The sequence below is a fragment of the Epinephelus fuscoguttatus genome, linkage group LG8 (assembly GCF_011397635.1).
Source record: "Epinephelus fuscoguttatus linkage group LG8, E.fuscoguttatus.final_Chr_v1".
In the NCBI taxonomy this organism is placed as follows: Eukaryota; Metazoa; Chordata; class Actinopteri; order Perciformes; family Serranidae; genus Epinephelus; species Epinephelus fuscoguttatus.
Window position 1 is genome coordinate 46,122,073 of NC_064759.1, and position 16,905 is coordinate 46,138,977.

At 38.4% G+C, this 16,905-nt stretch overlaps 1 protein-coding gene across 5 annotated transcripts in view; it reads right to left on the reverse strand.

Annotated features, from left to right (window-relative positions):
- Nucleotides 1-16,905, reverse strand: part of adcy3a (adenylate cyclase 3a) — a 120,183-nt gene that overhangs the window by 89,526 nt on the left and 13,752 nt on the right. For all 5 annotated transcript variants that reach the window (XM_049583121.1, XM_049583122.1, XM_049583123.1 and 2 more), the window contains exon 3: nt 15,675-15,824. In XM_049583121.1, the coding sequence (XP_049439078.1) occupies nt 15,675-15,824 (150 nt within the window). The remainder of the gene's footprint in view (nt 1-15,674; nt 15,825-16,905) is intronic.

A 16,905-nucleotide genomic window follows, 5' to 3' on the forward strand; every position in this document is an offset into this window, starting at 1 on the left:
TATCATACACTATCAACAACAACATCTCTTTTCATATCATCTATTCAAAACAATCAGTACAATCGGAAAAAACTATCAATTACTAAAGTTCTTTGTTAAATAATATTCTTTTAGTTTAATTTTAAAGCTATGAATATTTTCCTGTTTTGTTATGGAAATTGGGAGTGAATTCCACTCTTTCATAGCTCTATACATTACTGTACGTTGTACAGATGTCTTTGATTTGGCTAAGGTAGAACAACCATGACCAGCATACCTCGTTGAATAATTGTGTGTCTCTGAACTAAAGGATAACTTTTTGTAGAAAATAAGTGGAAACTTAGATGTAATTATATTTCTTATAAAAACAATTAACAAATACAATAATCTTTTTTTTTTTTTTTTTTTACATCAAGCCAAGACAGACACTCATGCATTTTTATGACATTTGTCCTGAACCCACAGGACAGAGCAACACGTGCTGCTTTATTTTGAACTAGTTGCAGTTTTCTGATATTTCCTAGTGATGCATTGGACCAAACCACAGCACAATCATTCAAATGGGACAAAAACAAAGCTTGAATTACCTGTTTAGTTTATAGTTTGTTGAGTTAAATATTTTGCACATCTTCTGATCACTGACAAAATATTACACATTTTTGCTACTGATCTCTGTATTTGTTTTTCCCATGATAGTTTATTATCAGTAATAACTCCCAATAATTTACTTTCATCAACCTGTTTAATTAACACGTTTTGTATATTAAGATCAAGACTTGGAATTGAGTGCTGAGAATGATTTGTTCCAATTACCATACTAGTTGTCTTAGACACATTTACGATAAGTTTATTACCATTAATCCAATCTAAGACCAACTTCATTTCTTGACTTAGGTTAGTATTTGAATCACCAATTGTTGTTTCAGCTAAATAGATTGTTGAATCGTCCGCATACATTGAAATATGAGCCCTTTTCAATACTAAAGGAAAATCATTTGTAAAAACAGAATACAGGTCCAAGGCAACTTCCTTGAGGCACTCCCTGCTTCACATGTTTAACATCTGGCTGACTTCCATTAAAGTAAACTATCTGTTTTCTTTCACTAAGGTAACTATTAACCCATAATAAAGCAGTAGAAGAAAACCCATAACATTTTAATTTTTCCAATAACAAATCATAATCCAAGATATCAAAAGCTGCAGAAAAATCCAGTAAAACAACTCCAATAATCTTCCTCTGTTCAATTTCCTTGTACCAATCATCTACCGTTTGAGTTAAAGCAGTAGCTGTCGAGAATTTTTCTCTGTATGCATGCTAGAAATCAGTGAATAAATTATTATTGGAAAAATAGAGCTGAATTTGTTCATACACAATGCGCTCCATAATCTTACTCAAAATTGGTAATAAACTTAGCGGTCTACTGTTAGATTCAGAAAACTGCAACTTTTTGTTTTTATGAATAGGCAATATCTTCGCTATTTTCCATAATTGTGGACATTTATTTTTATTAAATCATTGATTAATAATATGTGTTACCAGTGGAGCTATAACTGAAGCAATAGGCTTAAGCAGCCTTCCGTCAAGACCATCAACCCCTGGTGGCTTATTTTTGCATGTCGTTAACATTAATTCAATTTTCGATACACTGACATTTTTAAATTCAAAGATACAATCTTTCCCCTGCATAATCTGATCTATTATTCTCACTGATAAATCTGTATTCTTTTGCTGTACTGTATTTTTAAACTTATCTATCTTACTTATAAAGTAATTATTTAAATGATTTGCTATGTCTTCGGGTGTAGTTAAAAACTCTTCCCCAGTTTCTAGAAAAGATGGTGTTGACTTATTATTTCCTTATAATAAATGATTCGACGTGCTCCATAATCGTTTACTATCATGTTTAACTTCATGAATAATATCTACATAATACTGTTTTTTCTTCTTCCTGTTTAATTTAGTGACAAAATTTCTTAATTTTCAATATACTTGCCAATCTGATTTTAGACCAGATGAAATAGTCATGGATTTTGCCTGATCTCTTTCAATCATATGTTATTTAAGTTTTCTGTCCAACCATGGAGAATTAACATTTCTGACTGTAACTTTCTGTAATGGTGCATGATTATCTACAATATTCATTAAGGTTTTATTGAAAGCTTGAAATGCTTCTTCCGGATCATCTTGTAAAAACACATTTGACCAGTTGGCATGGGTTACTTCTCTCACATATTTATCATGATCAAAGTTCTTAAATGTTCTTTTTTTAATTATCTTTGAACCTGCTTTTTGAACTTTTGTTTTCCTTACGAATGCAATGAGATTGTGATCTGTACATCCTATAGGCAGCAATATGGATTTGGAACAGACCTCAGGAGTGTTCAAATAAATATGATCAATACAAGTCGCCACGCTCTTGTCATTATTTTTCAAACAAATTCTTGTTGGCTTATTAACAACTTGTGATAATCCAGAAGCTGCACAGGTATTCATTAGTTTCTTTTTCATTGGACAAGAAGAAGAATTCCAGTCTATGTTTATATCAGCCATAAAATATAGTTCATGATTAGTAGTGCAAACATTATCTAACATATGACAGATATTATCTACTGTAGATATTCAAAATTAGCACTGGGAGGTCGATAAACACATCCTATCAGAATAGGCTTGAGATGTTTCAAATAAATAATAAATTATAATAATACATTTTATTTATAATGCCCTTTTCATTAAAAGATCTCAAAGTGTTACAGGTTAAAAACAAAGAAAGATTAAAAAAAAAAAGGAATGGAAGGGAAAAAAACAAGATGAGCAGTTTTGCAGCTTTGCTAAAAAAAAAAAAAGTTTTAAGACCTTTTTTAAAACAGTCAGTGAACTGTGGTGTAAATACACCTGTAACCAAAAAACTTCGAATATCAGATGACATTAAATCATACCTAATTTTGACAGGTAAGTAACATTGAACATAACATGCTATTCCTCCTCCATTAGCATTTCTATCTCTCCTAAAAATATTAAACCCACGTATCATCAAGGATGCACCTTCGAAAATGGAATCCAGATGAGTCTCTGATACTGCCAGTATGTAAAAATTATTTGGTAATAATATATCTTCCACTTCAGTTAATTTGTTCCTGATACTACATATTTATATGGGCCATTCTAAGACCTTTCTTTGGTAATTTATGTGACATCAAATAAAATTTGCTTTACTTTTAGTCTCATTTTGATGAATACAGATTTGGAGCAACATAAATTACACTTAATAAGATTGTTACGTATACAAACTCTTATTAACACAAATTTACACATAATTCGCTATATTGCCATAATGACTGTCATGATCAGAATGCTCCGTGAGTACGCCAAAACTCTGTTATTAACATCTTTTAATAAGCTTGGCCATAATCTAATTATTTTCTGTACCCGGAAAAATCCCTGATATCATAATTCAAAAAGGAGAAAGAAAAAGACAGAAATCTAATGCTCTGCTCAAATAAGCTATACGAAAAAGCAAGCTTGCAGTTTCATTTTAATCCACATAACCTTTTCAATAAAAATAAAAAAGGTACTAGGCTTTTCAATCAGAGGCATTGCCATTCAAACTTAATCAATTCATAATACAATATTTCAGTGGTTCAATTCATGTCAATATATTACATAACTTAATTCAGAGAGGATAAATCCATTCATTTACATCTCATTGAGACAGTTTCATTATTCAAACATGCTTCATTTTTAGCCAGTCACTCGCGCACCTTTCACTGACTTACTGACATCTTTTGCACAGCGGCAATCTTTGTCTATCGTCCTCGCAAGAGGTCTGTCTATGATTTTGTGCCCTCCTCAAGCTATGCCCACCTCCATTTATTTTTCACCCCTCTCTCCAGTTCTGCTGTATTAACACCGGGTTTAATATATTTTGCTTCCATCTCTCTGCCCTGCTCTACTCTACTTCAACGCTACTTAGCTCTCTCTCGACTATACCGGTAGACTACCACATCCACCTGTTGCACAAAACGCATACGGCATTGTTTCCCCTAGGATGGAGTTGTAGCAGCGGAGATGAAGTACATGCATGAAAAATAATTTTCACATGCGTGAAACTTTTTTGTATGCTTGCAAAGCACAGCCTGCTGGGATGTCTCTATGTATCTACTGGCACCAGAAGGGCTCTTTAGGACTAAGTACATACCGTACATTTGTGCACAGTAATGACCAGGTGAAATGTCTGTCTAGCTTACATATGAGGTGTCTCAAGATTTAGGAAAATACAATTTTATTGAACATAATAAAAGTAAAAAGTCACTTGACATGATGCTGTTTTGTGCTATGACCAGAGTTGGGTAAGGGTTACTTTAAAAGTAATCAAAGTACTTTACTGCATTACTTTTTTAAAAAGTAACCAGTTACTTTACTGCGTTACTTCCTTCCTACTTCAAAGTACTTCCAACGTTACTCCCTGAGAAAAGTCATTTTAAAGTACCTTTGAGTATTCTACATTTCCTATTGGGCAATGGACCACAGGGCGCTTAGCCTACATTTTTTTGTCTCGTAAATTAAAGTTATGGACCACTTGCCCTTCACTGACATCCAATTCTCCCATCATAGCCATCACTTTGACCAGTAGAAACACAGAACAATCTGCTGCCGTAGACAACTGTATGACAACAACACCCCAGCGTTTTTAATATTTCCTCTAGGGATGTTACCACACAGAGTAAAAGGGGGAAATGATGGTGTGAAACAGCAGAGGCACTTTATCAACCCGGTGAGTAACGTTACTGTCATTAGCATCAAGCTAGCAAACAATGTTACGTCCTCACGGTCGGACATAAAGTAATAACATTAACAAATAGTGGCGGGGCTTTTACTCACCACAATTGCAGAGACTTGAAACAGACTACATTATAGACGGTCCGTTATTTATTAATCCCTCTGTGTTTTTATATATTTACTTTTTATCCGCTCCCATTGTCTTTATAAAGTTAACACATTGTGTCGTCATTTCAAACTCACAACACTTCCTGATTTTCCTTAAATTAAAAGCCCCTTATAACTTCGGCTGAGAGAATCCCTCCATTTCCTGAATAGGCTTTTATTGTGAAACATTTGTATGAACTTGAGGACACAGTACCTCGAACGTTTACGTACGGTACTTCAAATGAAGCTCCTGCCATCTGCTGATGCTTTTAAGTGACTACAAAAACATTTCCGCTGGCACATGAACAGACACAGTGACTCAAATAATAGTATAAGTAATAAAAATAGGACAAGAATAACCCGATGATATCACGTCATGAAAGACAACCGGGGATAATTGGTGAGTACCATCGTGTAGTGTGTTATGTCTGTCGGCCAAGTCACGGCACGATTTTATGACTCCACAATCGTGTAACGTGACATAGTGACTTTCAGAACGGGCAGAAAAGTTGTGTAGTGTGTACCAGGCATAATGCAAGTCCTCCTGAGTCTGACCTGTCTGTCAACAAGTCCTCCTCCACCTTTTTTTAGACTCCACTGTAGACAATGGCAGCATTTCTTCTACCACGTAGCGAGCCACAAGCTTCGTGGCTTCTTTCGGACTGATAAGTTTAACTTTATCACCGTTATTAGAACCAAAAGACAGCCATTGCTGTTTCGGAGCTGCAGGACCTGCGTTCTAAAAGTAATGAAGTAATTGATAGCTTGTAGAAAATGTACTCAAGTGTTTGATTATTCAAGCAAACTAACGCGTTAGGTTACTCATTACTGCAAAAAGTAATCAAAGTACTCTATACCCAACTCTGGCTATGACCTATTTAAGTGCTGGGAGTTATTTATGTGACAACGCCTGAACATAACACAAGCTCAGCACCAATGAGTGCCGTGCTACGCTGCTGTACAAGCATTGTGTTTGTCTGCGCATAACAGCTGTCCTTTGATGGTTATTTACACACTGTCCATAACAATAACTTTGTCAGCTAACAAACTGCGCTGGGTTCATGTCAGGTTTGGGCAGGAATATGTGGCCCGAGCCGCGCTCTAGCATGCTCACCTGTGTGTGTGGCGGCACTCCACCGTGTGCGATACAGAAAGCAGAGGAGAATTGTTCACGTGTGACCATGTAGAGACAGAAATGACATGACATTTCACGATAAATAGTATATTGTTATGTTATTATATGAAGCGTCCGTCGCGCAAATTAATATAACATTAGTTTAAAAAGAGATAAGAGGAACCCTCTCAACAAGTGTGTAAATTGACCTGGATATGAAGTGTCCATAGTGCCAAATAATAACGGTTAGAGCGCTAAGATGGAAAAATAAAAAAAATCAGCAGCAGGGGCCAAATTTCAGCAGCGGCGGTGCATTGCATATAGGGGAAAGACTGCACGGCATGCTGTTTTCTCTCAGTGTCCGATAGCTGGCAGTCAAGCTAACACAAGCTAATCATTCAAACGCAGTTCAATTGTCCATTTCTGTTGCACATTCACCCACACTCACTTGGAAATCAGGCTGTACGGACACCTAAACAACATGTGCTTGGAAGTAGTGTGTGTTGAAACTCTGTCTGCGCGTGTGTGTGTGTTTGATAACACTATACTATTGGTGGAACTACCCATGTGCCTCGCTGAAAATCAGAAGATGAGTCATTAAATGCTAACTTATGCCAAGTTGTTGCCACAAAAAAAAAAAAAAAAAAAAAAAAAATAGAAATGTCCGTCAAGCCGGAAATCTGGTGCCATGCCGGAGTACTTTAAAGCCTCTGGAAACCCAAATCCACAATAGCCTTCTATGTTAAACAATTAGAAATCTGTTTCCATCCAAATTCGAAATATCTGTCTTTTAAGTTTTTGTACATTCTTGAAATTGGGTTTGATTTGGCCATGGTTATCTCTGAGATTTATTACGCAATAAATTCCAAACCAATCATAAATCATCAGTCAGTTGTCTCGTCCCGCCCCCCAGTGGCAGCGCAACAAAACCTTTCTGCTCCAGCTAAATCGAGAGAGACGGCCGGCCGGCACCAGTCTCTCCCGCTTTGACAGTCGGTGTGTGTGTCAGAGTAAAGACATATTTAATCTATTAAGACTGGATGTGTTTGAATGAAAAAGGCTATTATCAGAAAAAAGGAGAGATTTATGTTTTCAATGAAAACGTATCTCAATGAAGAAAGGCAAAGCGCTAGCCTCCCATTATCATTCATCTCAGCTAATGGCTGGGCTCAACCGGGCACGTCTGCAGCGCGAGTCCCATAGCAGCTCGCCCCCTGTTAATCAATTACAGCGGCTCCACCGGCAACGGGAGCGGCGCGACAACTCTATTTTACGTGGCTCTTCTATTGTTTATCCGTGACACTGTGTCCGTGGTGGACATTTGAAAGTGAGTAGATGACAAACAGTACAGTAAACTTGTAGATAACTCAAATATATGTAATAACTTAGGTGGAAAATGCTTTAACATTTCATGCAGCCTACATGCAGCCTCTCGGCTCAGCAAACGGTAAACAACCCCGCTGGCTTCTCTACATGTCGCTTCCGTACGCGGTCAGTGGAGCCCAAATGAATACGCCGCGACGCTACGCTGTACGTTTGCAGCCGGTAGAGCCTGGCCATAACATTGCATGTAAAAGTTATGCTAACTATTCTACGAAGTAACATTAATATGAATCACAAAACATTTTGAAACTTACCATTCAGTGACCACCTGAAAGGAATCATTTTCAGCTTCTGCTTCGTCCTCTGAATCGTCAGAGGGCTCAAACATGTACGGCTGGATTAAATTTGTGGCAGCCATTGCTGAGCCAGGGAGATGTCAATCAAAATGAGTGAGCTGTCAATCAGAGTGTTATCTGCCACGCCCACTCTGTCCTGGCAAGTGGTCTAAACAGCAAAATAAGCTGTTTTTAAACCAGGTTTTCTAATAGTTATTAATGTTATTTTCACTCAGACTTTTGTGGATGATTAATGAGACACTCGACTTTGATATAATATATGCATTTTTACTATTTCAAGCTGTGTTTCCAAAGGCTTTAAGCCCTGGTAATGTGAGGGACAGGTGATCGCGGAAGATTTCAAAAACAGCGTGCAGAAAATGGCAGAGGGAGAGCGAGAGAGGTTGGACTGTCTGTGTGTGTGTGTGTGTGCGTGCGCACGTGTCTGTCTGTGTGTGTGAGTGTGTGTGCGCATCGGGGCCGAACTCCGCCGTGCGCGATACAGAGAGCAGAGAATTTTAAATGCACATGTAGAGACAGAAATGACATGCCATCGTGTAAATAATATAAGTCATCATGTGTGCCGCATAATTGTTTGCATAATTGTGATTTCAATTTTGATCAAAATAATCGGGATTATTTTTCCCATAATCGAGCAGCCCTAGTGGAGATTTTTGTGGTTGGCTTTGGACAGTGGTGGCATGTGGCTGCAAGTTACCTATCAGGATGAGGAAATCAACTCAACAGTCTGTTAACTCTCCATCTGTCGAATTCTGCTAGCTAGCCAGGTTGATGCTTTCAAATGTAAACATCAGTAAACATCCAGGAGAATATGGGCACCAGATGAACTAGCATCTTGCTAGCCACTGTAATGGCATTGAAAAATAAACTGGACGACCTCCGTGCTGCATCAGTTTCCAACAGAATATCAGGAACTTTAATATCCTTTGATTCACTGAAACAAAAAAAGGAGGCTCTCTTTTTATATGTCAATCTGATAGAGCAGAGGACTCTGAGAGACAAAGAGAGGAGGCATGAGTTATACAGTAAATAAGGACTGGTGTGACAGATGGAATGTGAGGTGCTGTCCTGTTCCTGCTGTCGATCTTGCTAAATGCTGTTCCAAAGCAATTGCAGAGTGGAAACTGCTGCTAAGTTAGGGGGCAATCACACAGAAATGAGACGCTAGAAACGCAACACCAGTAAAACCATTGTTTTCCTATGATACAGCGCGTCTGACCGGGGTTCAAGCATCTTTTTAGACAGGCGTTTTTCCGGCGTCTTTTTAGACCCACGTTTTTGTAGACGCTGAAAAGTTAAAATATTTTCAACCTTTTGAGCATCAGACGCCAGTAGCACCATTCGTCATTGGCCCAGGCAACCAATCAAATCCTCCTTCCTGTTTTGTTGTGGCAGTTATGGCAGTTTGGTCAGTTACGGCAGTTTACGGCAGTTACGAGTAGGGATGTCCCGATCCAGCTTTTTCCACTTCCGCGTCTCATTTCTTTGTGATCGCCCCCTTAAAAAGGAGCTATCATGCAGTCGTCTTGTTGAGGTCAGAATCATGGACAATTATAAAGCAGCAGCCAACAATGTAAGAAGACACAAAAAGACTACAGAGCATAAGTTAAAGAAGCTGATGGGTTCTCATTTCACTGGAGTTGTACCTTGTATGAGTCCTTATGACGGTTGGTTGGTTGGTTGGTTGGTTGGTTGATTGGTTGATTGATTGATTGAGTCAGCTAGTATTAGACATTCAAAGTTATAGAAATGTGTTGTGAAAGCACATTCATTTTTAATATAATAAACAAATAAATAAATACAGAAGTCAAGTGAGCAAACAAGGGGACATAGCAAGGATATACTGTATTCTGACTGTCGACAACTGGCGATAATGCTTTGCCTGATTGCAATTCATCAAGCAAAAGGAAAAAGCTTTCAAATCTTGTGATTGTCAACACTACCCTGTCCAGAGTCGCACACCTCACAAGTGCATTGTGTATGCAGTGTATGACATGTAAGCATACTTACTAAAGTATCTGATTTGAGACGCAGCACCGGACTGGACAATAAGTGTAAAAAATGCTATAGAGTGCTGCAGGAATGAGTCCTACCGCCTGAAAGTAAGGGTGTATTCATAAATCTTACCTAATACTCTACACTTCAATCAAAGTGCTGTTGTTCAGAAAAAAAAGCGTTCCATTTCTACAAGAATTAACAAACTGTTAAGTTAATCATACATGTACTCTGCTCTGCGTTCTGCTGTTCCCAGAGTGTTGTGTTCTGAATAACTGAATAGTACATTCCAACAGTGCATCGAATTTATGATCACTCCAGTCTGTGCCAGAGTGCACTCTGGCACTCAGAGTGAGTATTTATGAATGGACCCTAAGTAAATGGATTTTTGGTTAAATGCCTGAAACAAGGCCTGTGGTTAACACAAGCTGAAGAGACGTTCATGCTTTGTTCTGCAACTTAAGATACATCAGTAAATACCCTACTGTGAATTTTGAAGCTCCTATTGTATGTGACTAAAGAAGGCGATTGCTAACAAGTAGCTGACTGAGACTACAGGACATTATCACACTTAACACAGCTTTACAGCCTCACTGTGGTAGGGATGATAAATCATGCGACTCTAGTGTAGTTCATTTTTAGTCTAATGTTAGCTTTTACCTCCGGCAATTGCATTAAGGCTTCAAAAATCATAAAGTGGTGTTCATTTGTAAAGATTCTCTTACTGAAGTAAATTTAAGTAAGTATCATAAACATTTTGTCACAGAGTTTACTTTCTGCAATAGTCCAAACTCTTGTGCGAGAACCACGGCAATGCTAACTTCCGCATCTGCCTCCAGAAAAATGTCATCAGGCTTGTTGTGGTGGTAACAATGAGGTCATGTGACCATGGTGTAGCTGATTTATAGCCTAATGTAAGCTTTTTACTTACTTGCATTTCGGCTTCAAAAATCAAAAAAGTGATGTTCATTTGTGAAGATTATCTTGCTTAGCAAATCGTGAAAGTAGATATTCCCTCTGGTGTACACTGCATTAGAATTAGAATTTGACACTGTTGCTCATGGTGCAAACAAAGATGGCAACAAGAAATCATACTACTTACTGGTCATCTGGCCGTGTGTCAGCTGTTTATTACACCAGAGGCAAAAGGTACAGTTATATAAGGAGTGGAATAAAGGGGACATGAATGCAAACCCTCCTACAATACTAAGAAAGTGTACATGGTGTACACAGCAGTCTTCACATTGTTTACAGAGATCTGAATGGCCTCAAACTGTCATCAGCGTGGCTGCAGAGATCCTGCACACAGTGACCCAGGCCCACACATACAGACAACACTGATGTGTCAAACTAAACAAAAAAGTCTCTGGCAGACACACACACACACACACACACACACACACACACCAACTGTGAATACATATTTAAAGACATGCCTTCACACACATACTCAGGGGCAGTGTGGCAGCTTTCAATATTCTTAACAATACCTGACAGAGAGGCAGAGAAGCAACAAACGGCCGAGTGGCTTGGCTCTGTGATTACAGCTGACAACGTCTCAGGAGGCCGGTTGCCATGGTGACCAGCAGCAACCGGATGCTCCTTGATTGGTTGGCGGCCCTTGTCTCCCAGCAGCCTGTGCTTCTCCATTAGTATTCTGGGAGTTTCTTCTACTCGTTTTATCAGCCCCCTTTTTTTCCCCTCTATAACTTCTCACAACACCTTCACTCTCTTCCATATTCTTCTCCATTATCATTCTCTGTCTTTTCTTTGCTCCCTGATCTCTGTTGTGCAAACCATGTGTTCCATAAATAGTAGTGATGGAGAATGCCCAGTGGCCACAGATGTAGGGAAAGGAGGAGAGCTGAGTGCTGACACAGTACCAGCTCAAACAAACATAAGCCAAAGAAACCAAAATGCACACATAGACATATAGACACACACTCGAAAGAACAAATATCTCATAATAAATAAAAAATAACTGATTCAAAAGTCTTTTTACTATGTATCATAATTCCCTCTCTAATATGTCTTTTAAAGTGCCATGAAAACATCAACAAATTTATTATAATTTTAATTGTATTAAAAGTTTCTTTCCAAAGGCTACATTTTACAAGATTACACTGAACACATCATGCCAACATTATAATTTCCCTTTGCCCAATACTCGTTTTTTACTGAATGGAGCTTGATTAGATCGTTATGTTACTCAATGCAACCCCCCCTGAGCTGTTAGTTGTGGCCAGCAGCTGCTAAGGTTAACTTGCTGTCCTCCTGCCGATTTTAACACAAATTTGTTGTTCACCATGATGCATTACCAGGGAAACAACACAGTGCAACCTCTGACTCGATGACAGTGAGTTTACTGCATCCTTTCATCCTAAAGGTGTACCAGGGAAGATCTCTGTTTGTCCCAAACATGTTCTCTGTTGTCCCCGGACAACGGGAAACTGCCTGCTACTCGCCATCTCATCACACTACAGTGAGATCACAGAGCCCAGTTGCTACACAGTTACTGTATTCTTCTTGTACCTGCTCATTAATTAGGGTCCAGGCAGCTAAGCTGCCAGGACACTATTGTGTTCCTAGGAAATTTTTCTTTCTTTCTTCCGAGGAAGTCATACTTCCTAAGAGCAAAAACTCACCAAACTTTACAGAAATGTCCGGCCCCATGCCAGATTTACTTAATTCCAAGGACATGTCAATATTCCTCCTGGGGTGGGGGCAATAAGCGTTTAAATTTAAAAATCTTTAAAAATACCTACAAAATCAACAGTACATGCTACAGTTTTGAAACTTTCACCAAACTGTAGCCCCAATACTGCTGAAACTTTAGTGCACTTAAACTCACTATAAATTATAAAGTCTATCACTCAGTTTTTTTCAAAAACTGTAAAACTTATAAAACCTATCTCCTCCCACAATTTTTGCTCAATTGTCACCAAACTTGCTAGAGAGCATCTTCGGACCGTCCTCCACAGAACTCGTTTCTCGGATTTTTGATTTATCAAAAATTAAGCCTACAGTGCATCAAAATGTTTGACTGTAAACATATACTATCAAATTCTTGCTAAATACATTTTCAATCTTCCTGAAAAAAACTGAGTCGTGGTTGATGAAGTCTGGCAATATCAGAATTTTATCTCAAAAACTGAATTTTTGAGAACATTTTGAATTCTGCTCTCATGGGAACAACTGGAGTCAATGTAAGAGTGGCATTTTTAAACATCAGATTTTCTCTTATGAAGCAAAACACTTAGAGTTAAAAACAAATCACCAACATTTCCATGCTGTCAAGATTAAATTTATGTATTATCAGATTTTTGTTCAGGTAACAGAATTTCTAACATTTTGACCATTTTTGAAATCTGCCTTGACAGATGAGTTAGGAGCTGGTTCTTGGTGTCAGGGGTTGTGGGTTCGAGACACAGCAAGGGTGATGATGATGATGATGACAGATCAAAATGTCAGATGTCCTCAACATGAAACATAAGACAATTGTCCTGATGGTGGCATTGCAGCAAGCCTCTAAATTAAATAAAAACAAATAGCTTGGACCGGACCATGGGTGAAAGCTAACCAAATTTTGCACAAAGGTCCAGTCTCATGCCAGATTACCTCAGCTGTAAACCCAAGCCAATAGTCCTGATGGTGGCGCTACAGCAAGCATCAAAAGTTCAAAACATTGAAAATTCATAACAAATCAACCTGCTAGAACTTCACACTTTCATCAAACTGTAGCCTCAATATTGAAGAAACTTTTGTACATTTAAACCTATTAAAAATTATGAAGTATATCACTCAGTTTTTTTCTGTAACTGTAAAACTTCTTAAACCTATTTCCTCTCTCCTCCTTTGATTTATCAAAAATTGAGCTTCAAAAACTTAATTTTTCACAGCATTTTAAATTTTTCTTTCATGTGAACAATTGGAGTCAATGCAATAATGACATAGCTAAACATCAGTTATTCACTTATGGAGCAAATCAATCACTTTTAAAAACAAATTACCAACATCTCCATGCTGCAATATGTGTATTTTCAGATTTTTGTCTTGATAACTGAATTTTTTATAGTGGTTTCAAATCTGCCTGCACAACAGTGAATGGCTTACTCAATTTGTGAAGGCACTGTTATATTGCCACTTGCCAATTAGCTCAGAGCAATAGATGACAGTCTTTGGTTCCAGAAGTTGTGGGTTCAAGCCTCAAGTGGTCCAAAATGAACATTGTTGTCAACTGTCTTGTCTTCCTATTCGCCTGTTTGTTGCTCAGAATTGCCTAAATTTGCCAAAAATAGCCCGGACCCGACCCATCGCTGCGCAGCAGCTATAATTTAAGTTTGTGGCTTAGTCTGGAGCCCTGCTTTTTAGCCTGCACAAAATTGTAACACAACAGAAAACATCTGCCACTGCCATCGGCGAATGTCGTTTTATTTGCTGATAGGCTTCGCTGCTCTTTGAAAGGGTGTACTGGCATTATGCCATTATATTATTATTATTAGTAGTAGTAGTAGTAGTAGTAGTAGTATATCAGTGACATAAAATGGTCTCAAAATGACAGTAATATTATTTATCACAATTATTCCAGGGACAATATATTGTCCAAAAAAAGTAGGTGACAGGCCTACATGAATATTTGTAACAAGTGTAATCATAATCCTTCCAATATACTAAATGAATGAATAAATAAATAAATAAATAAATAATAATTTCCTCTGGAAAATGTGAATGTCTGTACCAAATTTTGTGCCAAAGGCAGGTATTTAAGCAATTGTTGTTGTTTTTTTGGGGGAGTTTTTCCTTATCTGCTGCAAGGGTCCAAAGGACAGAGGGATGTCGTATGCTGTAAAGCCCTGTGAGGCAAATTGTGATTTGTGATATTGGGCTTTATAAATAAAATTGATTGATTGATTGATTTAGGTGGCTTAGTGGTAGAGCAGGCGTCCCATGTACAAGGCTGTTCCCGCAGCGGTCCGGGTTCGAATCCAGCCTGTGGCCCTTTGCTGCATGTCATCCCTCTCTCTCTCTCTCTCTCTCTCTCTCTCTCCCTCTCTCCCCCTCTCTCTCTCCCCCTTTCAAGCTTACCTGTCCTGTCCATTAAAGGCAAAATAAAAAAAAAAAAAAAGACACTGACAAGTCCACGGCGCTAGACGTAATGTCAAGGAAATCACGCTGAGGGAAACATAAACGTTTGAACCAACAAGCAGATTTTTCAATCTTAGACTCTTGCTATCTATCTAAGATGAGAGGGTTGATTCATTTACTGTCTGTTTACAGAGAACGGTTTAGCCAAGATTAGCACAAGGACTAGATGAAGGGGCAGCAGCAGTCCAGCTCTGTTAAATGTGAAAGAAATATGTATCTCAAAAAGTTTCTTGTTTATTATGGAAATTCAATTTTCATTTCTTTGAAAAAAAAAGTTTGTAAACATTTCTTGTTGAAAACACATCATTACTGTCATAATAAAATTGCAATGGAAACTCCATTGACAAAAGCATTCTGTAAAGTACAACCATACTATAATTATAGCAAAACTAAATGTGAAATAGACTTTTGGTTTTTTACAGGCAGCAGACAATGTGCAAACCAAACCTGAACAAACTGTACTTTTGCATTTGACTTGTGTTGTAATGTTAGCTGAAAACATGGCAATGAAATGTAAGGGGTTTTTTTTGCATGATGAATGCTGAATAATGGCAGCAGTCATCATCACTCACATTAAAAACCCTGTGGGCTGAATATAACATCTGATTGTCTGAAACACACCGTTCAAGTCATTCCTCTGTTACTATGTCTGCCATGTGTAGAGGAATTTAGGCTCATCCTAACTCTGTGCTAGACACTTTGAGATCATACGGATTGATCTTCTGTTCTGACTCTGGGCACAAGAATATAATAATAATTTATATTACCCCAAAAGTGACACTGTCCCCTTAAACTCCCACATATAAACAGTAGAATTTTGGAGTGTTTGTCCTCTGACCTGTTGCTGGCTCTGCTCCTCCAGGTTGAGTTTGACTTCCAGTGACTGTCTTGCCTCCAGAAAGGCCTTTCGATGCTTGCGGTCAGCCATGTAGTACGACATGACACCCACAGTAATGGCACAAACATAGATCACTATGTTGGCAAGAAGCTTGGGGAAAAAAAAAGAATGCAACAGTTACAGCACAATATTTAACAAACACATGCACAATAAGGGCACATTAAAAGCATAATAGGGCACTACAGAAGTTGAGAAGTCTAGCATGATATATTACACAAAATGCATGTTTCCATGGCCTTAAACAAAGTGACCATTCCAGATATGTTGTATGAAATGCTTTCTGGTTACAAAAAAGACAACTGAGATTTTCTACAGCCACTGTTTCTCTTTCTGCTGAACAAAAACAATCACAATATCACCAAAAGATCATGATGACCCCAGTATGGAACAAGTTTGTTTTGGTCTCACTCTCTCTGGACTTTAGCACTTTGTTAACTTTCCTCACTTCCATTTCTCTTGTCGTGCGCTGAGCTGAACTGCCAATAAGGGTAATTTCGTTCACCAACAGGCTCGACCAATGATTCAACATGCTGAATCAAGCCAAATAAAAAGCCAACAAGGGCCGACGAGGGACACACCGCACTGACTAGGGTCACAGATGCTCACCAACGGCCGACCATCAGTTTGGTGTGTCGGGCCTTTAAAGTTCGGCCAAACCAAATATATCTGCTCGTAGCAGTATTCAACAAACTCAATTTCCCCTGAGCCCTGGACCATCATGGGTTAAATGTTACCACTTAGACGAGACAAACAAGAGGAGATAGTGCATTTGTTAAGGTCTAATTTCAGCAGTGGATTAATCCACATTTGGTGCTCTAGTAAGAATTGGGGCAGTAGAACAGGTAATGTGGGATTGAGGAACAAATGAATGACATACAAGGATTTCATACACACAACGTACTTGTTGGTATGATACATAATTGTCTTATCTATTGTATCCATACTTGCACCAAGTAAAAAAATTCCGTGACTCAAAGAGTCAATGCTGTCACTGAGACGCTACATTGAAAATCTGGCCATCACGTTTTTCATGTGAGCAACAGCTGATGTGACGTTAGTGAGTTTACTGCGTCCTTCCATGGCGACAACGTCCCAGGGAAGCTCTCCGTTGAAATCACAGAGCCCATCTGACAAACAGTCACTGTATTTTTCTTGTACCTGCTCATTAATT